Genomic DNA, 24,715 nt, shown 5'->3' on the forward strand with positions numbered 1-24,715 from the left:
ACTGGCGATGGGAAGCCTTACCAATAACACAGTCCATTAACACATGGTTTGTACATTACATGTGTTATATAATATATTCTTAAAATAAAGTAAGCTAGAGAAAAAAAAAAGGTTATTGAGAAAAAGATAAGAGAAAATACAGTACAACACAACAGCCAAGAAAGTCCATGTGTAGGCAAACTAGACCTGCAGCTTCAATTCCATGTTGGTCAAGGATCAAATGTGCATTACAAATATTCCCATCTAGAACGCTCTTATTTCTTATAAAAGGTATCCTCTCATTGAATTCCCAAAATAGGGTCTAAATACGGTACTAAGTGGTGCCTAGGTGGCCCAGTCACTTAAGTGCCTGCCTTCATTTCCTTAAGGAACGATCAACGTAATGTAATTATCTTTTCCCCAAATGTCTTTTCCTAAATACTTGCTTCTGTGACCCTGGTTTATTTCCAGGTGAGAACTGAGTTAGATGGTAGAAAGAGCTTGCAATCCATTAATAAAGAGAACATATTTGCAATTGTATTTATACTTTTCCATTTATCAAAAACATAGGAGGGTAAGAAAATTATACACATAAAAACAACGTATCAGCAAATTTTAATTCGAAGACTCATTAATTAGAAGGATTTTCTCAAAACAGTTTGTTTCCAAACTACCAATCATAGAAATCTAAGGTTCCATTGGGGATACTGTAGGATTGAGGGACAAAAGTCTACAGCTGTAGTCTCCTCTCTCTTTTAGCTACACAGCTCCACTTGTCTCGGTTCTGTATAATACAGTTTAATGCAAAAACAGAAACAAACAAAAAAACAAAACAAAACAAAAACAAATGAAGTTCCATTCTTTGAAAAAAATATTTTTTTCCAAAAGGTATCAAAGTCACTAATTTAGTCAAAGTCCCTACTTTTACATAAGAGACAAGAAGGCCTCAGAAAGATGGCAGTTTGCCTCAGGTCAAAAGACCAAAGAGTTGCAGGCCAGGAATGTGCTTTAGGTCCTCCTGAGCTGAGAGTTTTTATGCCAGTTACTTCATCATCTTCAGGAAAAATACCTACATTTTTAACTATAACTGACTGAAAATGAACACATAAAAGTTTGTCATGTGGCTCAATAACGACTAGGCATGAGGCACAAAACAGCTTTCTAATTAAATTATAAATTTTAAAGTCTAAAGTGTAATTTAAATTACAAATTGTAATGCTTTATGAGTAAAAAACAGCAATGGAAATGATCTTTACTCCTATTAGGAACAGTTAATAGACTGCATTTATAAGCACAAATTTTTTAAACCACAAGACACGGAATTTGAAGGAGAAAATCTTTAGTTGAACCAAAGAGGCTGAAATGGAGGAAACTCTTCCTGGAAAGAATTATTCTTTTCCTCCAGATAAAACTTGGTTTACCAAAATCAATCAACAAATGAGTTATCTATGTTGTGGATTATTAAACACAAAACAGATTTCTCTTTACCACCTAGTATGCTCTGTCCAACCTCTCATCATTAGGAGAGTTGGTATGTACAAAAGGCAGGACTATCTTTAATTTAAATCCAGCCAGAAATTAGAGGTAAACCATCATTACCCACAAGTGGATTTATCTCTACCTCCCTCACAGCAGGAAGGGAGATTTACCTCATGAGTGAATTGGGGAGAAGGCACTAGGCAGTGCTTATGAGATTCCAAATCTCTTTTTTGAAAAGATGTGCTCACCCATGGTAACATGAATTCAGGTCTGCTCTCATCTTCGTGGGATGGGCATCAAACATTTGTTTCCTCCATTTACAACTGTGTGGGGAAGTGCCTAATTTGGGATAAAGAACTGGGAAGCCCACTGTGGCTACATACCCACCCAAACCACATCCTCCGATCCGTTAGCATGTATTAGTAACAAACCTACTAAGTTTAACTCCATCTGCCTGACTCCTGTGCTCTGAACTCAGAAAAAGAAGAGCACTGTCATCTGCCACCTACCCCACCACAGCTCCAATGAGAGAAATGACCAGACAATACTTTGAAAAATGTTTCTTCTTGCTTGACTTTATAACTAACATTCATTGTTCAAAGCAACATATTTTGAAGAGGGAAAAGTTGGAAAGAACAATTTTAGAAACAAACAGAGAAAGTCACACAAAACAAGGAGACAGAGGAGTATGTTCCAAAAGAAAGAACAAGGCCACGAGACACAGCCTCAGAAAAATAACGAAATGAAACAGAGATAAGGAGTCAGCCTGATAAAGAGTCCAAAGTAATGGTCACAGAGATGCTCAGCAAACTTGGAAGAACGGACGGATTCAGTGAGAACTTCAACAAAGAGAAAATATACAAAAGAACCAATTAGGGCTGCAGAATACAATAACTGAAATGAAAAATACACCAGACACAATCGACAGCAGATTAAAAGATGGGAAGAACAGATCAGCAATCTGCAAGAAAGGGTGGTAAAAATCATCCAAGCTGAAAAGCAAAAAGAAGAAAGAATTGGAAAAATAAAGATACAGGGACCTCTGGAACAGCATCAAGTGTAATAAAACTCACATTAGAGAGGTCCCAGAAAAAGAAGAGAGAAAAGGGAGAAGAACTTATTTGAAGAAAGAATACCTAAAACCTTCCCTAACCTGGGGAAGAAAACAGACCTCCAGGCCCAGGAAGCATTGCCAGTCCCAAATAAAAGGAACCCAAAGAGTTTCACACCAAGACACATAACAAGTCAAAATTGAAAGAGAAAAGGAGAATCTTAAAAGCAGGAAAAAAAAGAAAAGAAAAGCAATTAGTTATATCAAAGTGAACCACTACAGGGATATCAGTGGATTTTTCAGCCGAAATTGTGGCATGCACTCTGGAAAACTGTGTGGAGGTTCCTCAAAGAGTTAAAAATAGACCTGCCCTACCACCCAGCAATTGCACTGCTGGGGATTTACCTCAAAGATACAGATGCAGTGAAACGGCAGGACACCTGCACCCTGATGTTTATAGCAGCAATGTCCACAATAGCCAAACTGTGGAAGGAGCCTCGGTGTCCATCGAAAGATGAATGGATAAAGAAGATGTGGTCTATGTATACATTGGAATATTACTCAGCCATTAGAAACGACAAATACCCACCATTTGCTTTGACGTGGAGGGACCTCAAGGGTCTTGTGCTGAGTGAAATAAGTCCATCGGAGAAGGACAAACATTATAATGGTCTCATTCAATTGGGGAATATAAAATTTAGTGAAAGGGAATAAAGGGAAAGGAGAGAAAATGAGTGAAAATATCGGTGAGGGTGACAAAACATGAGAGACACCTAACTCTGGGAAATGAACAAGGTGTAGTGTAAGGGGAGGTGGGCGGAGGGTTGGGGTGACTGGGTGATAGGCACTGAGCGGGGCACTTGGGATGAGCACTGGGTGTTATGCTAAATGTTGGCAAATTGAACTCCAATTAAAATCAGAGAAGGACAAACATTATATGGTCTCATTCATTTGGGGAATATAAATAATAGTGAAAGGGAATAGAAGGGAAGGGAGAAGAAATGGGTAGGAAATATCAGAAAGGGAGACAGAACATGAAGACTCCTACCCCCGGGAAACGACCTAGGGGTGGTGGAAGGGGAGGAGGGCAGGGGATGGGGGTGAATGGGTGACGGGCACTGAGGGGTGCACTTGACGGGATGAGCCCTGGGTGTTATTCTGTATGTTGGCAAATTGAACACCAATAAAAAATAAATTTATTATATAAAAAGAAAGTTCAAAAAAAAGAAAAGAAATTATGGCATGATATTTTCCAAGTGCTAAGAGGAAAAAACCTAGGATATTTTTGGCAGGTTTATAATTCAGAACTGAAAGAAAGATAAAGTGTTTCCCACACAAAACTTAAAGAAGTTCATCACCACTAAATAGGTCTTATAAGAGATGCTAAAAGGACTTCTTTAATCAGAAAAGGCCAGGGTACCTGGATGGCTGTCAGTGAACAGTCTCCCAGGACCCTGGGACCAAGCTCTGCAAGGGACTCCCTGTTTGTTCCCTGCTCAGAGAGGAGCCTGCTTCTCCCTCTCCCTCTGCCCCTCCCTCCCCTTCACTTTGGTTCTCACTCACTCTGCTTCTGAAAGAAAGAAAGAAAGAAAGAAAGAAAGAAAGAAAGAAAGACCATAACTAGAAATAAGAAAATAATGAGACAGTTTTATCGTAAAAGCAAACATACAGTAAAGGTAATAGACCAATCATTTTTATAAAGCCAGTATGAGGGTTACAAGACAAAAGGAATAATATCAATTAGATCTACAGTAACTAGTTAAGGGATACACAAAATACAAAGGTGTAAACTATGACATCAAATTTATAAAACAAGGCAGGGTGTAAAAATGCAGTGTTTTTAAAGTCTGTTTGAACTGAAGTAACCATCAACTTAAAAGAGATTGCTATACATACACAGGATGTTATATATGAACTTCATGGTAATCACAAACCAAATATTTATAACGGATACACAAAAGGAAGAAAAGCATCCAAACATAATACTAAAAGTCATCGAATCAGAAGAGAATAGAGCAAGAAAACAAGGAAGTTGAATGAAAGAACAAGACTAAGGCTTCATTTAACATGAGTCTATGCTACATTTTTCTACATTAATAAAACCATGAGTATACTATCAAAATTAAGCCTATGTGCATTGATTGAAATGGGTATGTTAACAACAATGATACACAATGGAAATGAGTTGTTATTAAAGGCTCCCTATCACTGCCATCTTAGTCATCAATCATTCAAGTGATGGCATCAAGGTAAATATATGTGAATTTCATTTGAAATATCCAATTATTTGTGGGGTGCCTGGGTGGCTCAGTCAGTTAAGTGTCAGAATCTTGATTTTGGCCCAGGTCATGATCTTAGGGTCATGAGATCCGGCTCCACTCTGAGCATGCAGCCTGCCCAAGAGTCTCTCTTCTCTCTTTCCCATTGCCCTTTACCACCTGCTTGCTTTCCTTCATTTTCTTTCTCTCTCTCTGTCTCTCTCTCTCTATCTCTAAAAAAAAAAGAATCAAACATTTCCTTGACTTATTTAGAAAATCTCTATAGTTGCTCAGCAAGCCATTTTATAAAAATTGAAATAGAAGTAATATAAGTTAAAAAAAGTGTTATAAGAAAGCAATTAGGGATGTGCTCTTATGTAAGAAAATGCCAAAACTTACAACTTTTTAAAAACTGTTTTATTTATTTATTCATAAAAAGTACAGAGAGAGAAGCACAGACATAGGCAGAGGGAGAAGCAGGCTCCCTATTGGGATCCTGTTGCGCGACTCAATCCCAGGACCCCTGGATCATGACCTGAGCCAAAGGCAGATACATGCTAAACCACTGAGTCACACAGGTGCCACCAAAACATAGAACTATCAATTTAGTGTTACAAGTTTATTTAATTCATAAAAAGGAATTACCGTGGAATCGTTAAAATAATAAATATCCCTACATGGTGAAGCGTTTGGATTCTAATCATTCACTTATGCATAGGGGTGGAAAATTGGGTTACAGCAAACTTTAAACATATTATAAACTATTGCTAATCAGAGAATAAGTCAAAGCATCTAAGTGTATTTTGGGTTCGTAGGTAATAATATTTACTTTCCAAAATCCAATTTAACATAGCTTTTCAAGGAAATGGGTCTGTTTGGGGGTGCCTTGGTAACTCAGTTGGTTAAGCATCCAACTCTTGATTCCAGCTCAGATCATCATCTCGGAGTCATGGGATCAAGCCCTGAGTCAGGCTCCACACTCAGTGGGGAGCCTGCTGGAGATTCTCCCCCTCTCTCTGCCTCTCTCCCCACTAATGGGCACACTCTCTTCTCTCTCAGATACATAAAATTTTAAAAAATAAGAAGATAAAATGTGACAGTTTAGTTGTATTTATTGAATAAAGGTAATAATAGGTATCTCTTGACAATAAGCGCTCCAGGAGCTTTAAAAAAATACCATAAAATTTCTGTCCCATTTCCTTATTAGCACAAAGCAGTATAACTTTTACTTAATGAGTATTATTCAGTTAACTCAGAATTTGACCAAATTAAAAACAAAAATTTTATTGGAAATCTGAAACTCAAGAGAAGAAAGATAATATAACTAACCTTGATCAAGTGAGTTTCAATGCTGCGAACTGAAGTCTGCGGCCTTGAGGTAGGAATCATTACATTTTCTCTTGGAGTAACATTTCTATCCAGCAGTAAACTACTAGTCAAATTTCCAACATAAGGCCCTTCCAAGACTGGTCCCATAGTAGGAGTGCTGTGGAAAGGTCTGTTCTGCTGTCTCTCCACCAGATATTTGGTAGTGGTACCTTCCAGCCTCTCATTAGTCCTGTGAAGATTATGCAACACAGGTGCTTAGCATTTCATTTCTACCCAAATCATTCCTGCATGACCTGCATTTTTTTAAGTTTCCATAATATCAAACAGAATGTGCCAGTAAACAGTGTTTTAACACTGAAAACGTGACAGAGCAGAGCTACTATATATACTTATAGGTTTAAAATTATTCCAAAGAGGGATCCCTGGGTGGCGCAGCAGTTTAGTGCCTGCCTTTGGCCCAGGGCGCAATCCTGGAGACCTGGGATCGAATCCCATGTCGGGCTCCCAGTGCATGCAGCCTGCTTCTTCCTCTGCCTCTCTCTCTCTCCCTCTCTCCGACTATCATAAATAAAGAAAAATTGAAAAAAAAAAAAAAAAAAAAAGAACGCTTCATTATGGGATCCCTGGGTGGCGCAGCGGTTTGGCGCCTGCCTTTGGCCCAGGGCGCGATCCTGGAGACCCGGGATCGAATCCCACATCGGGCTCCCGGTGCATGGAGCCTGCTTCTCCCTCTGCCTGCTTCTGTCTCTGCCTCTCTTTCTCTGTGACTATCATAAAATAAATAAATAAATAAAATTATTCCAAAGGAGTATATATGATTCCAGGGATAACTAACTAACAAATTAGGGGAGGGAAAGAAATGGCTGACAGTGATGTACATGGATTGACAGATAATACTTGCTACCTTCTGGAATGGCTGCAATTACAAGATTCTGGAGAATGCCATTACACATATTTGTATTTAGTAAACCAGTTCAGAACATAAAAATAAACCATCCCTCAAAGACATTTTCAAGGATGTGCTTTCACCACTCTTGTACATTTTACTCATTGCCTCAGAGAAATTGAGGGTTTCGCACCGAGGAATACCTCAGACCAACAACCTCTAGGGGCCAGGTAGATGGCAGAGCAGTGATCAGAAGGACTGAAACAGCTCCAGAGGCAATTAGCTGATAACACACTTACCAAGGCCCTGGAAGTAGAATCTGCCCTTTTGTCTTCCACACACCTCCTCATGCCCACCATGATGCTATTTTTAGCCACGTTGGGATTTATACTGCCTTTCACCCCAATGTGAATCTTTCTCTATTTCACAGGCATACTTTCATATAAAGTAGAAAACCTACAAAGGTTTCCCCCACCCTCAGGCTCTCTAGTGATAATACCAAAGACACAATCAAGAAAGTTAATTTACCAACCTGCCAGGATGTATAGAATTGGCACTTGATCTTTTGGGTTAAAGGTGTAATCTTGCAAAAATGAACTCATTAATATTTCTATTTAGGGTAATTCTGACAAAAAACTTTACAGTAACATGCTGTCTAAATACCCACTACTTGCTTCGACGTGGATGGAACTGGAGGGTATTATGCTGAGTGAAATAAATCAATCGGAAAAGGACAAACATTATATGGTCTCATTCATTTAGGGAACATAAAAATTAGTGAAAGGGAATAAAGGGAAAGGAGAGAAAATGAGTGAAAATATCAGTGACAGTGACAAAACACGAGACACACCTAACTCTGGGAAACAAACAAGGGATGGTGGAAAGGGAGGTGGGCAGGGGGGTGGGGTGACTGGGTGATGGGCACTGAGGGGGGCACTTGGGCTGGATGAGCACTGGTTGTTATGCAATATGTTGGCAAATTGTTATGCAGCATGTTGGCAAATTGAACTCCCCCCAAAAAATTTAAAAAAAAAACAACTTTTAAGTAGGGTTGTAAAGATGCAGGTATGTGAATTTGCTTTTTCCACTATAAATTTTATGAAGTTTAAATATAGACACGTATTCCCAATGCAAATTTAGTGTTCCAATTGAAATATACCATAATTGTAAAATACATGCTGGATTTTTAAGACTTCGAATGAAAAAAAATATGAAATATCTCAGTAATAATTTTATATTGATCACAAGTTGAAAGGATATTTTTTGATATATTGTGTTAAATAAAATATATCAACTTTAAAAAACTAATATGCTGTCTAAATTATAAAGTTTTAAACAATTAGTTTGTAAAGACAACAAGATAGAGTAACTGAAAATATTAACGGGAAAAAGTAAAATCATATAAACCACCCCCCCCCCCCCAAAAAAAAGAGGAGAGAGGCAAACTATCCTGGATGAACATAAAATGGTAAGTTTATTTACAAAAGTTATTTTTCAAAATTATACTATCCAGTTGGCTTTCACTTCCTACTAATCTCATGAACCCATCTCCATAAAAATTATGCTTTAGAGGCAAATCAATAAGCTAAATCTATTTTCATTGATTCTGTTTTAACTTACTTGCTCAATTTTTTTGTCAATGACATTCGCATTTCTGATTCTTCTAGGTAGAGTTGCCTGTACTTTTCCAATTCTATTTTAAGTTCCTGAGAATTTCTTATTTTGGATTGAAGTTCAGATTCCAGCTCTTCAATTCTGAGTGCCAGTTGACTTCTTATTGAAGCATCATGACTTGCTCTTAACTGCTCTAAGTTTTCTTGAGATGCTGCTCGTCTCTAAAGCAAATTAAAAGCACAGTTTTAAAACAGCTAAAACTTGAGTAATTATAGTATATTTCTTTCCTTTAGTTGGGAGTCAATGATTCAGAGAGCAATTCTAAATGTGTAAAAAAAGCTGAAGTGTAAAATATTTATCACCAATGTCACCTGAATTAAATCTGAATGATAAAAATAAAGTTTAATCATTCTTATATTAGTACTCATGCAATCTGATACTTCAAAGAACAAGAGAATCAATTAAAAATTTTAAAAAGTGCATAATACAACTTGAGAATAACCCGCTTCTTGATTTCTGCTCAGAGCATGTTCTCAGTCAGAAGTCCTGAGGCCAAGCCCTGTGTCGCACCCAGTATAGAGTCTACCCAGGATTCATTCTCTCTCTCTGTCTCTCGGTCTCTCTCTCTCTCTCTCCCTCTGCCAATCCCCCTGCTCATGTTCAATAAATAAATAAGGAAATAAATAAATAAATGAAATCTTCAAAAAGGAAGAATACCCCAGGAATGGAACATGGAGCCCAATGCAGGGCTTGATTTCACAAACCTGAGACCAAGACCTGAGCTGAGATCAACAGTCTGCTGCTTAACCAACTGAGCCACCCAGATACTCCATGGTAAAAGTTTTATTTTTTTTTAATTCATTTATTTTTAAAGAGTTTATTTTATTTATTCATGAGAGCCAGAGAGAGAGAGAGAGAGAGAGAGAGAGGCAGAGACACGGGCAGAGAAGAAGGAGGCTCCACGCTGGGAGCCCAATGTGGGACTCGATCCTGGGACTCCAGGATCACGCCCTGGGCCAAAGGCAGGTGCTAAAACCACTGGGCCACCCAGGAATCCCCATGGTAAAAGTTATATTTTATTTTATTTTTTTCCCCAGGGTAAAAGTTTTAAATCACAATTTTTTCTTTTCCTCTTAATAGTCTTGTTTCAGGGGATCCCTGGGTGGCTCAGCAGTTTACCACCTGCCTGCGGCCCAAGGTGTGATCCTGGAGTCCCGGGATCAAGTCCCACATCAGGCTCCCTGCATGGAGCCTGCTCCTCCCTCTGCCTGCGTCTCTGCTTCTCTCTCCCTCTCTATGTGTATCTCCTGAATACATAAATAAAATCTTAGAAAAATAGTCTTGTTTCATACATACTGGTCATAAAAATAAAAATGATTCTCTCCTGAGAATCACTTTGAAAGATCAATTTAGTGAGAATAATGATGAAAAGTGAAATCTTTACAGGGAGGAACGAATGCCTCCAGAAATATACCAAACAGATTGCTGTAAAGGAAGCAGAGGAAACATACACAATGCATATAACCAAAGTGTAATTTGTAATGAAATAAATGAAAGCATATCACAGATCAGTAAACTAACCTGTAAAAATAGATTGACTTCTTTTAATCTTTCTTCTACAATCAATCTTGCTCTCTGGTCAATCTCCCACTTATAATACTTTTCTACTTGAATGCCTTCTTCCACATTGACTTCTGCATGACTTCTGAGGTTTACTACTTTTTCTTCCAAGTTCTTTTTAATCTGTTTTAGTTTCTCACATTCCCTCTCTGTTGCCATCATAGATAATAACTCCTGTTGAAGAACTTGATTTTTTGCATCCAGGTGTAGACATCTTGAAGATTCAGTTTCCAATCTTGCTCTAAGATCACCAATCTGCATGAATAGAACAATACAGTTTGGAAATGGAATGAAATTAGTTTAACTCAAAACTATAACCAACATTTTAAAAAACATTTTATGTTTAAGTCTCTGCACTGAACCATAGGCTCGAATTCATACCATCAAGATCAAGAGTCATATGCTCTACTGACTGAGTCAGCCAGGTGCTCCCATTTTAAAATAAATTCATTTGCAATAAAATATAATCTATATTGTAGTAGTCTTAGAATGTGGAACCCTGAAGCACTTAGAAAATTAAGAACAAAGTTAAAACCACTAGGAGTTACTAAAAAAAGATCTCTGCTACCATTGTCTTTGCCATACAACATTTGTACTTCATTTTATGCTTTCATTTTTGTATGACTGCTTCAGATCTTTCCTCCATAAAATAACTGTAAGTCACCTCTTAGTATAAAGTCTCTTACATAGGCAAATTGAATTCAAATAAAATTTTAAAAAAGAAAAGAAAGTCTCTGGCCCCTTCCCCCATCCTAACACACCATAATTTTTAAAAATTATTTATTCATGAGACACATAGAGAGAGGCAGAGATATAGGCAGAGGGACAAGCTCCACAGGGAGCCCAATGAAGGACTCGATCCCAAGGCCCTAGGATCATGCCCTGAACCAAAGACAGATACGCAAACCACTGAGCCACTCGAGTGTCCCAATGAATACTCCCATTAATTTTTAAAAAGTTTTAGTAATATCATATTGACTTATGTAGGTCTTAACCAATAAATGCTTCCTAAGAGAAGACTTTGAAAATAAGACTCTAATTATTGAATCTATAAATACTCATTCTAAGCCACAAGCCTTTTTCTGAATTACAAATGATTTACATTAATTTGAATTGCATTCCCAGGAGAAATGATTCTCAGGATTAAGAAACCACAAGTCTCAGTATAAGTGAGATGAACCATATGCTTTTGAACAACAACAACAAAAAAACCCCACCTAATTGAATAGTATTATCTTATAATCCTCTGTTACTTCCCACAAAACAAGGGAACATACTAAGCACCAAGAACCACCACCGAAAAACCTGACAGGGTTTCAGTGATGCTGAGTTGGGAAGAACTTCTTTCTTCTGGATATGACTGATAAGGCAGGGTAAGTGGATGTGGTGGTTTTATAAATTCTTTGACACTTCTCCCATGATAATCCCACCCCTTAAAATGTGCTGACCTTAGTAATTGGTTTCCAGTGAATAGAATTCGGCAGAACCGCTGTGTGATTTTTTAAGGCTAGGTTAAAAAATGTGATACAGCTTCCATTGACATTCTTCTTCTAGGGAAACTAACCCTTAGAATCTAGCTGCTATGGGGAAGCCCAGGCCACCTGGTGTGTCTTCATGTAGACATTGCAGCTGAGACTGACCCAGCTAACGTCCTTGCCAAAAGCCAGCCTCAACAGCCAAACATTTGCATGAACATGATTTTAGATGATTCTAGTCCCCAGCTTCCAGTCATCTCAGCTGACACCAAATGAAGAAGAAATGAGTTGGCCTTACTCGGCTTTGCCTAAACTAAACACTTGTGAACCAAATAAATGCTGTTTTGAGCAACTAGGTTTTGAGGTGGTTTATTATGCCGCAATAAATAACTGCCACAGGTACTGATATTAAACGTGGGGTGCTGCCATTAAAATATTTAAACCTGAACCTCCTTTGAACCGAGAGTTAGGTAGTAACTGAAAGGATGTAGGGGAGAGTAAGAATGAAAACCAAAAGGGCTTCTAACAGACTGTTAATGGAAACCTGATGGCCCTTGAAGAGGCTGACAGCAAAGGTTCCAGGCAAGTGAAGAAAATGACACTAGCGGAAAAGGAACTCGCGCCACAAACCACTTGAAAGTAAAACGGGACACAAAAGATAAACTAAACAAGGTCTAAGCAGTATGAAAGACCCGGACTAACTGGGTGCAAATATTTTTTCCACATTTATAGCCTTTCCGTATGCTGAAATGTCAAATAATGCTAAAATAAAGAAATGCATTCTGGGTCAAGAGCAAATCTGGGAAAACATGGCCTATGGATGAAGCCAAGATTATAAAACCTTTTGTTAAGGCCTCAGAAGGATTTCAGGTATGCCTCAAATTTATTTAAGCATCTTAGGAGTATGAGCTTCACAGGAGAGGCCAGTTGAAATGTTTATCTCAAAAAGACCCAGGAGAGTGGCTTTTCTACTGACATAAAATCAATCCACTGATTTTCACAGAAAAACTCAAGAAGTTAAGAAAATTATAGCATCAAAAACACTGTTTGTGAGCTTGGACTAAAAGAGACCTAGATAGCACAGACTGAAAATAGGCCTTTGGGTCTTAGAAGTCCCCACAGGGAGGCAGCAGGCTGAAAACACAGCTGCAAACACAGGTCATTTCTTGAAGGACAGAACCAAGAGCTCAGAGAGGATAGACAGCAAAGAGCCATGGAGAAGAATTTCCATGGTTTCAGACTGAGTCTGACTGAAAGATGGACACATGCATCAGGCTGCATCTCAAACCTGCTATGGACTAGTGTGATTTCCATCTTCTTTCTGAATGGAAGAGTCTTTAGCAAGTTACCAGAATGTTGTGTTTTCAATAGTAGAGAACTGTTCTCTTTAATTCTCAAGTCTTCATTCCTATTGAGAGAACCTGCTCTCAAGGGACTAAAATTTAGACAACATAACCCTGGCACCTTATCCCCGCTGCATCTGATTAAGATGGCAAGATCTTGGACTCCATCCTGAACCCGATGCCATGATAACTGAGATTTGTTGCAGGTACTGGGAGGAGGTGAGTGCATTTTTCATGTGAAAGGAATATAGAACACTGTGGCCGGTGGGTAAATTACACTAAAAATTGCATTCTTCATGTGTTCATAGGTGGTCCAGTATTCCACTAAAACAAAACAAAACAAAAAGGCTGTGGGCTAACCTTAGTGACTTGCTACTAACGAACAGAATACGGTCAATGTGATGTTGTGTGTATTCCAAGGCTAGGCTACGAAAGGCAACACAGCTTCTGCCCTGTTCTGTATCTCAGCCTGCTTACTTGGAATTTAGCCCCTCCTGTTGTGAGGAGGCTCAGGCCACAAAGAGAGTCCAGGTGTGCCAGTGTAAGCATTTTGGCTGCCTGCCCTAACTATAAATCTAGGCAACAGCCAGCATCAACAACACCAGACATGAACCTTTTCTCTTGCTTTTTCCCCATTTAGGAGGACATTATCTGTGCATTTTTTCATACATTCCCTTTATTATGTTGAGGTATGTTCCCTCTTAAACCTACTTTGTGGAGGGTTTTTATCATGCATGGATATTGTACTTCATCAAACGCTTTTCCTACAGCTATGGAAATGATGATGATTCTTCTTTCTTTTATTAATATGGTGCATCACACTGATTGATTTGCAGATACTGAATCACCCGTGCAACCCAGGAATAAATCCCATTTGATCATGGCGGTGATTTTCTTAATGTATTGTTATTCAGTTTGCTACTATTTTGTTAAGGATTTTTGCACTAAAAATTGGCCAGTAATTCTCTTTGTGGTGTCTTTATCTGGTCTTGGTATCAGGGTAATGCTGGCCTCATCAAATGAATTTGGAAGTTTTCCTTCCTCTTCTGTTTTTTTGGGACAGTTTGAGAAGAACGCATACTAACTCTTTCTTTATGTGCTTGGTAGAATTTGCCTCTGAAGCCATCTGGTCCTGGACTTGTGTTTGTTCCAGGTTTTTGGAGGAGTGATTCAATTTCTTGGCTGGTTAGCGTTCTGTTCTACTTCCTTCCTGCTTCAGTTTTGGTAATTTATATGTTTCTAGGAACTTATCCATTTCTTCTAGGTTGTCCAATTTGTTGACATATATTTTTCATAATATTCTTTTATAATTGTTTGGATTTCTGCAGTGTTGGTTATTCTCCTCTGTCATGTGTGATTTTATTTGGGTCCTTTCCCTTTTCTTTTTGAGAACTATGGCTAGAGCCTTATCAATTTTATTAAATTTTTCAAAGAACCAGCTACTGTTGATCTGTTCTATTTTTATTTGTGTTTAGTTTCTATATCATTTATTTCCACTCTAATGTTTTTTTAAAGATTTATTTATTGGGGCGGGGGGGAGGGGCAAAGGAAAAGGGAGAGAGAGAATCCTCCAGTAGACTGAGGTTGGAGGCTGAAGCAGGCCTCAATCCCAGGACCCTGAGAACGTGACCTTAGCCAAAATCAAAGAGTTGGCCAGTTAACCAACTCAGCCACCCAGGACCCCTATTTTTCCTCTAATTTTTATCATCTCCTTCCTTCTGCTGGCTTTAGATTTCATTTGTTGTTCTTTTTTCTAGCTTCTTTAGGTGTAAGGTCAGGTTGTGTTGAGATTTTGTTTTTGCTTCTTGAGGTAGGCCTGTATTGCTATATATACTTCCCTCTTAGAGTCACTTTGGCTGCATCTCAAAGGTTTTGGACAATTGTGTTTTCATTTTCATTTGTTTCCATGTATTTTGAAATTTCTTCATTTATTTTCTGGTTGGCCCACACATTGATAGTACGATGTTATTTCACCTCCATGTATTTGTGGTCTTTTCAGACGGTTTTTTGTAGTCCACTTCTAGTTTCATAGTATTGTGGTCAGGAACGGTGCATGGTAGGACTTCAATCTTTGTACTTCCTAAGGCCTGTTTTCTGGCCTAATGTATGATCTAGTCCAGAGAATATTCCAGATCTGTATTCTAATTTCATTTATTGCACTCTTCATCTCAGATTCTTTTTTAACTCTTCTATCTCTGTTGTAAGGGTCTCACTGATGTCTTCCATTCTTTACTCAAGTCCACTGAACATCCTTATGGTCACTGCTTTAAATCCTCCACCAGGCACGTTATTTCTCTCTCTCTCTCACTTAGATCTCTGGCCCTGTGGCATTATCCTGTTCTTTCATTTGAGATAAATTCCTCTGTCTTCTCATTTTGTCTAGGTCTCTGACAGTTTCTCTGGGTTAGAAAAGCCAGTTATGTCACTTGTTCCTGAAAGTAATGGACCACTGAAAATGGTCCCGTAGTGCCCAGGGCCTGGTGCTTCAGGGACGGTCTCCAGGGTGTGCGGCATGCACTCTGCTACTGGGTTCTGGCTCCTCTATCCCTCAGGCCAGTCATCTGAGAGATAGGCTCTCAGTATCTGCTGCGGGCAGTGTTTGGTACTTGGCCTGAATCTAGCAGGTTTTAACTAGCTTGCGAAATGAGACCTGTCACACTCCACTAGAACTGAGACCCTGCAAAACTCTGGTCGGGACACATGGTGTCCGCAGGGGTTTGTACTGGTCTTCTGGGGGAAGGGCTTGCTGTGCTGGAACTGAGGCAAGCATGACTGAAAAGGGCAGTTCCCCTGGAGTGCAAACGGGTTGGTGGCTGGTGTAAGCAAGTTAGGCAGCTGGTGTCAGAGTGGCACTGATTCCCACAGGTGGCTCTGTGTTTGTGCACAGGGCCAGGGGAGGGAAATGGCACCGGCCAGCTGGTTCCATGCTGTGTGCCTCTCTCCAAGTATAGTGCCCTACAGATTCTACCGCAGCCAAGCCCAATAACCTTTAAAATTCCAGGCTTTAAGCCCCCCGTAGTTGCAAGAACTCAGGAATTCAGCCACTCTCCTTTTCCAAGCCAGTGGCTATGTGCATTCCCAGGTATTCTTCTCTCCTGCCCTTCGCTGGGACCACTACTCCCTCCCATCTGCTGCAGATAGGATCTCTTTCTCTTCTAAACTATGTCTCTGTACTTCCGACTTTCTTTGAAGTGGCCTCTTCTCTCTCTTTAATTGTGACCTTTGTTCTGTCAGTATTCAGGTAGATTTCTGGGGTATATAGGATGAGTTGATAGGTATCTAGTTGTATTAGTGGGACGAGGTGAGTCTAGGCTCCTCCTACCCTGCCACCATCTTCCTTTCTCTAAGACATTTTTCTAAAGAATCCCTTCAATTACAAATTATTAAAACTAGGCAAGAACTCCTCTTTTAAATTTCCCCTCAAGTTAGGAGAGAAAAACGACTGGCAAGCAGAGAGACATGTGATTTGAAGTATAACAGCTGAACAACTAGTAAAAGTTTAATAAGCAAAACGGAACCTTTTATCTGAATTCAATTAACTGCAATTCTGAAAGAAAGAGGCAGCATCGAGTGCTTTTAAATCAAGAATCTTCATTCTCCCTTCATCAGTGATGAAATAAGGAGAACGTTATGGAATAATTTCTAATCTTTTCATTAGCAAAACAAATGTATTGTCCTTTGGCACACTTAAATTAAATATAATTTCTCCTTTATCTTACTGAAAGCTTATTTTTCAGGGGAGGTAAGTAAGACTATCTCATCTTTATATCGTACTAGAATGCTTCTCCATATCATACAGGTTCACTTTTAAATTTTTTTGTGATTCAAACTGCTTGCCTACTATTTGTCTCTGATAATTTGATTATTTTAAAATTTTTTTAATTTATTCATTCATGAGACACACACACAGAGAGAGACAGAGGCAGAGACACAGGCAGCGAGAGAAGCAGGCTCCATGAAAGGAGCTTGATGTGGGACTCAATCCTGGGTCTCCAGGATCACACCCTGGCCTGAAGGCAGTGCTAAAACACTGAGGCACCCGGGCTTCCCTGATAATTCAATTAAATGCAACAGGATATTTTACAGGTGTATTCTTGACATAATGTAATGAAATGTTTATTCCATTAATTATGTATTGACCTATCCAAGTACAGCTATGCACATCTTTCTATTTCAGTAAAAGAAGATGGATACAGGCAACTCTGTTTTCCAAGAATGTACGATCTGTGCCAAGAACGGGATCGGCGCCAGTCTTGTATGCACAAGAACCAGGTCAAAAGAGTATCTAATTGTGAACTTTAAGATGATGGATTAGGAAGACTGCCAAACAGAAAGGCTGATAACCCAGAGTTATTCCTTTATATCCTAGATGGTGAAATCTATGGGTGAGTCTATGCATTATAACAAGTTAATATAACACAACGAAGTACATAGTAGACAGTGGATCCTACAACCAAGATTTGACGGAAATGGATGCGGGAGGCACTGAGTGAGAAACTACAGGTATTACTGGAGAAGAGAAACGGGACTCTATCTTTTTGAGCCTGGCTTCTCATTGTGTCAGGTAGTCAGCAAGGCGTAAGCTGGCAAAAGGCTCCTTCAAAAAGTATAAGTCTCTACAGGAGTAAAGTTAGGTTCTACTACATTGACTTATTACATAATTGTAATATAAATGAGTGGTAATTTGCAAGAGGACTAGGAAAGAATTCTCATAAAATCTGATTTGGTAGTGGCGTAAGGATAGTCATATAGGTCAATGTATTAGAATTGAGGATCTAAAAACAAACTCTCAAATTATGGTGGATTGATTTTCAACAAGGGTGTCGAGACACTCAAATGGAATAAGAATAGTCTTTTTAACAAATGGTACTGAGACAAATGGATATCCACGCACAAAGTAATAAAATTAGACCTCTACCTCACAACGTATGTACAAACTTAACATGAAATATTAAGAGCTAAAATTATAAAACTCATAGAAAAAAACAGGTGTGTATGTTGGTGATTGCATTTGGCAACAGTTTCTTAAATATGGCATCAAAAGACAGAAACAGATTAAGGATTTCATCAAAATCTAAAAAAATAAAAGCTTCTATGCTTCAAATGTAACCATCAGGAAAAAGTGAAAAGGCAAGGTGATGAATAAAATATTTGAAAATCATATCCCTGATAAGGGGGCTGTAGTTAGGATATAGATAGAAGTCTTACAATAATGAAAAGATAGTCCAATATGAAAATGGGCAAAAGAAATGATTAGTTCTTTAAGCAAGATATGGAAATGAATAATGACCACATATAAAGGTTAGATGCTCAACATCACTAGTTCTAAGAAATATGCAAATTAAAACCACAAGACAGATGGAACTCAACAAGTGTATTATGCTAAGTGAAATAAGTCAGAGAAAGACAAATACCATATGATTTCACTCCTATGTGGAATTAAGAAAAAAAACAACAACAGATGAACATAGGGGAAGGTGGAAAAAAAGGAGAGAAAGAGAGGGAAACCATAAGAGACTATCAACCATAGAGAATAAACTAAGCGTGGCTGTCGAGGTGGGCAGGGGGGGCTAGATGAGTGATGGGTATTAAGGAAGGCACTTGTACTGATGAGAACTGGGTATTTAAGTGAGGAATCACTAAATTCTACTCCTGACACCAATATTACATGATATGTCAACTAACGAGAATTCAAATAAAAATTGGAAACAAATGAAAATACCCCTACAACGTGTCATTTTACACCCAATAGGATAGCTATAACAAAAACAACAGATAATGACAAACATTGACAAGAATCAGGGAAAATGAGAATCCTCAAACACTGGTGACATAAATGTAAAATGGTGCAGCCAGTTTGGAAAATAGTCTGGCAGTTCCTCAAAAGGTTTAAATAAAAAATGTTTAAACCAAAAAGGTCCTTTAACAAATGAACTAACAATTCCATTTATAAGTATATACCCAAGAGAAGTGAAATGTTCACACAAAAGCTTGTACATGCGTATTCACAACAGCATTATTAACAACAGCCAAAAAGTGTAACAGCTCAAACATCCACCAAATGATAAATACATAAATAAAATGTGGGCTGTCCGTACGGTGGGATAGTATTCAGAAATTAAAAAAAAAAAAAAAACAAAGTTCTGACACATGGCACAAAATAAATCTAAAAACATGCTGAACCAAAGAAGGCAGTCACAAAGGATCAAATATTTGGTGATTCCATTGAGATGACCTGTCCAAAATCAGCAGCAAATCGATAGAGACAGAGACTAGAATGGTGACTACCTATGGCTAAGAAGAATAGGGAGGGGGAAACTAGCCTGAGGTGACAGTTAAAGGGCATAGGGTTTATTTTTACGGTGACAAAATGTTCTAAAATGGATTGTGGTAGTCTTTGAATATGCATCGTATGTTCATTATATCTCAATAAAGTTATCACCAAAAATATATATCAAGTATGTAAGATTAGTAGGAAAATCTGTATTTTACTGCTCAAAGCACAGAGGGATTTATTTCCCAATGATTTTAGAGTCCCAAAACTAATTAAAAATTACCTTCTGTTTTAGCATATTAATCTGAATATCCGCGTCCGTTTGACTGGTTTTTAAATCTCCATAGAAAGGAAGCTCTCCATTTTCATATTTACTTAATAACATCCTTCCTGTCATGTTTAAGAGGTTCTTAAGCCTGCAGAAGGTATAGAATGAGTAAGTCAGGTCCTTTAAGAAGAAATATTTAATACTTATTTAAATAGATAATATGTTCTATCACATAAACAAATCTATAATTATGATATCTCATTTGTTCCAATCTCTCATTGTTTGAGAGAATACCAACTAAATTACATTGCTAAGTAAAAAAATATGGAAAAGATTTTTATGACACATATGGCAGTTAAAGAGTTAACAGGGTAACTATATTAAGAGTTCTTGTAAGTTATTATTAATATCTATTTTCAGCATGTGAATATAAAAATTAATCTATTATTAGGTAGTAGAGGCTAGTAATCCATGGTGAGGAAGAAAAGCATCCTCATCTATTAATGTTTTATAAAGACACAAAATTACATTTTGGTACCCACCTACCACAGTCTACAAGAAGGAAAGAAAATACAGACAAAAAACATCAAAGGAGATCATTCAAAACAGAAAGAGAAACAGGAAAGAAAAATATTTATAAAGTTTGAATTCAGAGGAAGAAGGAAGAGGCAGAGCTTTAGAAGAAAGGAAATCAGCAGAGAGAGAATGTATGATGATGGCCTATGAGACTGTTTTAAACAAAAATCTAATACCTTGGCTAGTACACTCTTAGGAAAGTGAAGGATGCCAAACAATGCAGAGAAACAAAGTTAAATGACAGAAAAGTTTTGGCGGATCAGAGCAACACTTAAATACTCAGCAAATAAGCAGAAAGGAAGCCAGGTGGGAGCTTCAGAGACATCGGAAAGACTTTTTTAAAAATCTGAGTAGTGAAATTGTTCATTTTATTCTTCATTAAGTCAGACATATATTTTTGTATGAATGATATATTTTATAGCTAGAAAATGCAGGAAGAAAATGTAAGCCACTTGAGTCAGAGATGGCAGAGCAAGAGGAGAACATAGTTTTGTCTGATCCCAGAAATTCAGCCAGAGAGTTTTCAAATCATTCTGAACACCTGTGAAATACCAGCGATCTAAGGAAAGAATTGCAGCATTTCTACAAATAGAAAAGTGACCACTTTCTGCAAGTCTTGGTTAACTTTCACCTTCAGAGTTACATTCTATTATTTCACCGTACTTAATTTTATTTCTATATACATGTAAGTCCTGCTTGTTTTTCCTTTGGGATATATTTCTCTAACAAACAGACCAAAATATACATAGGATATGGTATATTGCTCGGTTTTGTTCAACTGGGTGATAATATCCTTTTTTTTTTTTTATTCATGATGGTCACAGAGAGAGAGAGAGAGAGAGAGAGATAGGCAGAGACATAGGCAGAGGGAGAAGCAGGCTCCATGCACCGGGAGCTGGATGTGGGATTCGATCCCGGGTCTCCAGGATTGTGCCCTGGGCCAAAGGCAGGCTCTAAAGCACTGCGCCACTCACGGATCCCCGATAATATCCTTTTGATTTTGATTTTTAATTTCCATTTTTACACTTACATTCTAGAATTACCTTGTATTTAATTTTATTTTTGTATATATACAAGGTTTCCTCTTAATCATTTGGGGATGCAATTTCCTCTCAAACACACCAAAATACACATAGGATCCAGTGTACTGCTCTGGTCTCTTGATCTCTCTAATTCTATGATCTCCTTTGTTAACCTTGAAATTGGCTTTGGGTCTCTTCTGGTTTGTTTAGGATATATTTATCTGGGGTCATACTTGATATTTTTCTATTCTGTTCTCTCACTCATCTCTTCTTCTCTGGACAGAATGACAAGATGGAAAAACTCACCGCCACAAAGAGAATGAGAGGCAGTACTGACTGCCGGGAACCTAATCAGCATGGATAGAAGGAAGAGGCTGGAGCGAGAGTTCAGAATAATGACCATCAAGATAATAGCTGGGCTTAAAAGACACACAGAGGACACTAAAGAATGCCTTTCTGGAGAAATAAAACAACTGATATCTAATCAAGTTGAGATAAAAAAAAGGCTAATCCTAGTGAGATGCAATAAAAAATGAAGGTTCTAACTGCTAGGATAAATGAGGCTTCACAGAGAAGTAGTGATATAGAAGACAAAACAATGGAGAATAAAGAAGCTGAGGAAAAGCCAGAGAAACAACCACTGGACTATGACAAGAGAATTTGAGAGATGAGTCTTACCACACAGCAAAACAATGTTAGAATAATGGGGATCCCAGAAAAAGAGGGGAAGGAGGGGGCAGAAGGCATATTTGAGCAAATTATAGCAGAAATCTTCCCTCATCTGGGGAAAGAAACAGGCACTCAAGTGCCAGGAGACACAGAGAACCTTCCTCAAAATCAATAAAAAACAGGTCAATATCTCAACATATAATAGCAAAGCTTGCAACTTTCAGACACAAAGAGAAAATCCTGAAAGCAGCTTGGAACACGAGGCCCTGAACCAAGAAGGAGAGAAATATTCAACTGGCAGCAGATCTATCCAAAGAGACCTAGCAGGCCAGAGAGAGCTGACATGATATACCCAGGGTGCTCAATGAGAAGAATCTACAGCCAAGAATTTTATCCAGCAAGGCTCTCATTCAAAATACAAGGGGAGATAAAAAGCTTCCAGGACAAACAGAAACTAAAACAATTTGTGATCCCTAAAACAGCCCTGCCAGAAGTGGTAAAGGGGAACCTTTAAGCAAACAGCCCAAAAGTAACACAGACCAGAAAGGAACAGACACAGTACACCAAAACACGGACTTTACACGTAATACAATGGCACTACATCCATATCTTTCAATCATTACTCTGAATGTAAACAAGCCAAATGCCCCAACCAAAACACACAGGGTATCCCAGTGGATTAAAAAAAAAAAAAAAAAAAAAAGCAAGACCCATCGATATGCTATGTGTAAGAGACTCATTTTAGACACAAAGACAACCCCAGATTGAAGGTGAGGGGGTGGAAAACCATTTTATCATATTAAAGGACATTAAAAAAAAAAAACTGTGGAGTGGCAATCCTGATATCAGACAAGTTGTATTTTATTTACTTTTTTAAATTTTTATTTATTTATGACAGTCACAGAGAGAGAAAGAGAGAGAGGCAGAGACATAGGCAGAGGGAGAAGCAGGCTCCATGCATCAGGAGCCCAATGTGGGACTCGATCCCAGGTCTCCAGGATTGCGCCCTGGGCCAAAGGCAGGCGCCAAACCGCTGCGCCACTCAGGGATCCCGACAACTTGTATTTTAAACCAAAGACTGCATTAAGAGATGAAGAAAGACACTATGCCATAATTAAAGGGTCTATCCAAAGAGAAAATTGAACAATTTTAAGTTTTAATGCCTCTAAAGTAGGAGCAGCCAACTATATAAACCAGTTTTCTGTTAAGATTTCATTTATGTATGTATTTATGTATGTATGTATGTATTTATTTATTTATTTGACACAGAGAGAGAACAGAAGCAGACTCCCCACTGAACAGGGAGCCTGATGAGGGCTTGATCCCAGGACCCTGAGAACATGACCTGACCAAAGGCAAGGGCTTAACCGACTGAGCCACCCAGGCCTCCCTTAGGAACCAATTCATATCAAAATTAAAGGAACACATTGATAGTCATACAATAATAGTAGGCACTTTAACACACCACTCACTTTAATGGCCAGATCACCTAAGCAGAAGATCCACAAGGGCACAAGGGCTTTGAATGACACACTGCACAAAATGGACTTCACAGATAACTTCAGAGCATTCCATCCTACAGCAACAGAATACACATTCTTCTCGGGTGCACATGGAACATGTTCCACACTAGATCACGTACTGGGTCATCAATGAGGTCTCAACTGATACCAAAAGATTGGGATCATTCCCTGCATACCTTCAGACCACAATGCTTTGAAACTGGAACTTAATCACAAGAGGAAATTTGGAAAGAATTCAAATACACGGAGGTTAAAGAATCAAGCCAGGGAATAAAAGCACAGTTTGAAAAACCTCATAGAAATGAATGAAAATGGAAACACAACTGCTCAAAACATCTGGGATGTAGCAAAGGCCATCCTAAGAAGGAAGTATATAGCAATACAAGTCTTTCTCAAGAAACGAGAAAGGTCCTACGTACACAAGCTTACCTTACACCTAAAGGAGCTGGAAAAGAACAGAAGATTAAAACCTAAAACCAGCAGGAGAAGGGAATTCATAAGGATCAGAGCAGAAATCAATGAAATAGAAACCAAAGGAAGAGTAGAACACATCAATGAAATCAGGAGCTGGTTCTTTGACAGAATAAGATCAATAAACCCCTGGCCAGACATATCAAAAAGAGAACGGACCCAAAGAAATAAGATCGTGAATGAAAGAAGACAGATCACGACCAGCACCAGAGAAATACAGACAACTCTAAGAACATATTCTGAGCAACTATATGCCAACAAACTAAGCAATCTGGAAGAAATGGATCCCTTCCTATCAAAACTGAAACAGGAAGACACAGGAAACCTGAACAGACCCATAACCAGCAAGGAAATGGGAGCAGTCATCAAATATCTGCCAACAAACAAGACTCCAGGACCACGTGGCTTCCCAGGAGAATTCTACCACACATTCCAGGAAGAATTAATCTATTCTTCGGAGCTGTTTATAAAAATTAGTAATGGAAGGGAAACCTTCCAGCGTTCTCTGTGAGGCCAGCATTACTCTGATCGCAAAACCAGACCAAGACCCCACCCAAAAGGAGAATTACACTCCCATATCCCTGATGAACACGGATGCCAAAATTCTCACCAAGACACTGGCTGGGAGGATTCAACAGTACATTAAAGGATTATTCACCATGGCCAAGTGGGTTTTATGCCTGGGCTGCAAGGGTGATTCGACATCCACAGATGAAACAATGTGATACACTACAGTAATAAAAGAAAGGATAAGAACCATAGGATCCTCTCAACAGATGCAGAAAAAGCAGTTGACAAAGTGCAGCACCCTTTCCGGATCAATACTCTTTGCAGTGCAGGGAGGGGGGGGGCATATCTCAATATCATAAAAGCCATCT

At 38.5% G+C, this 24,715-nt stretch overlaps 1 protein-coding gene across 7 annotated transcripts in view; it reads right to left on the reverse strand.

Annotated features, from left to right (window-relative positions):
* The window catches only part of LOC140595960 (uncharacterized), a 182,201-nt gene that overhangs the window by 6,775 nt on the left and 150,711 nt on the right, over nucleotides 1–24,715 (reverse strand). For all 7 annotated transcript variants that reach the window (XM_072742443.1, XM_072742450.1, XM_072742431.1 and 4 more), the window contains 4 exons: nucleotides 19,592–19,724; nucleotides 10,178–10,471; nucleotides 8,603–8,817; nucleotides 6,097–6,325 (listed from right to left, as the gene is read on the reverse strand). In XM_072742443.1, the coding sequence (XP_072598544.1) occupies nucleotides 6,097–6,325; nucleotides 8,603–8,817; nucleotides 10,178–10,471; nucleotides 19,592–19,724 (871 nt within the window). The remainder of the gene's footprint in view (nucleotides 1–6,096; nucleotides 6,326–8,602; nucleotides 8,818–10,177; nucleotides 10,472–19,591; nucleotides 19,725–24,715) is intronic.

Source organism: Vulpes vulpes, chromosome 2 (genome assembly GCF_048418805.1).
Source record: "Vulpes vulpes isolate BD-2025 chromosome 2, VulVul3, whole genome shotgun sequence".
In the NCBI taxonomy this organism is placed as follows: domain Eukaryota; kingdom Metazoa; phylum Chordata; class Mammalia; order Carnivora; family Canidae; genus Vulpes; species Vulpes vulpes.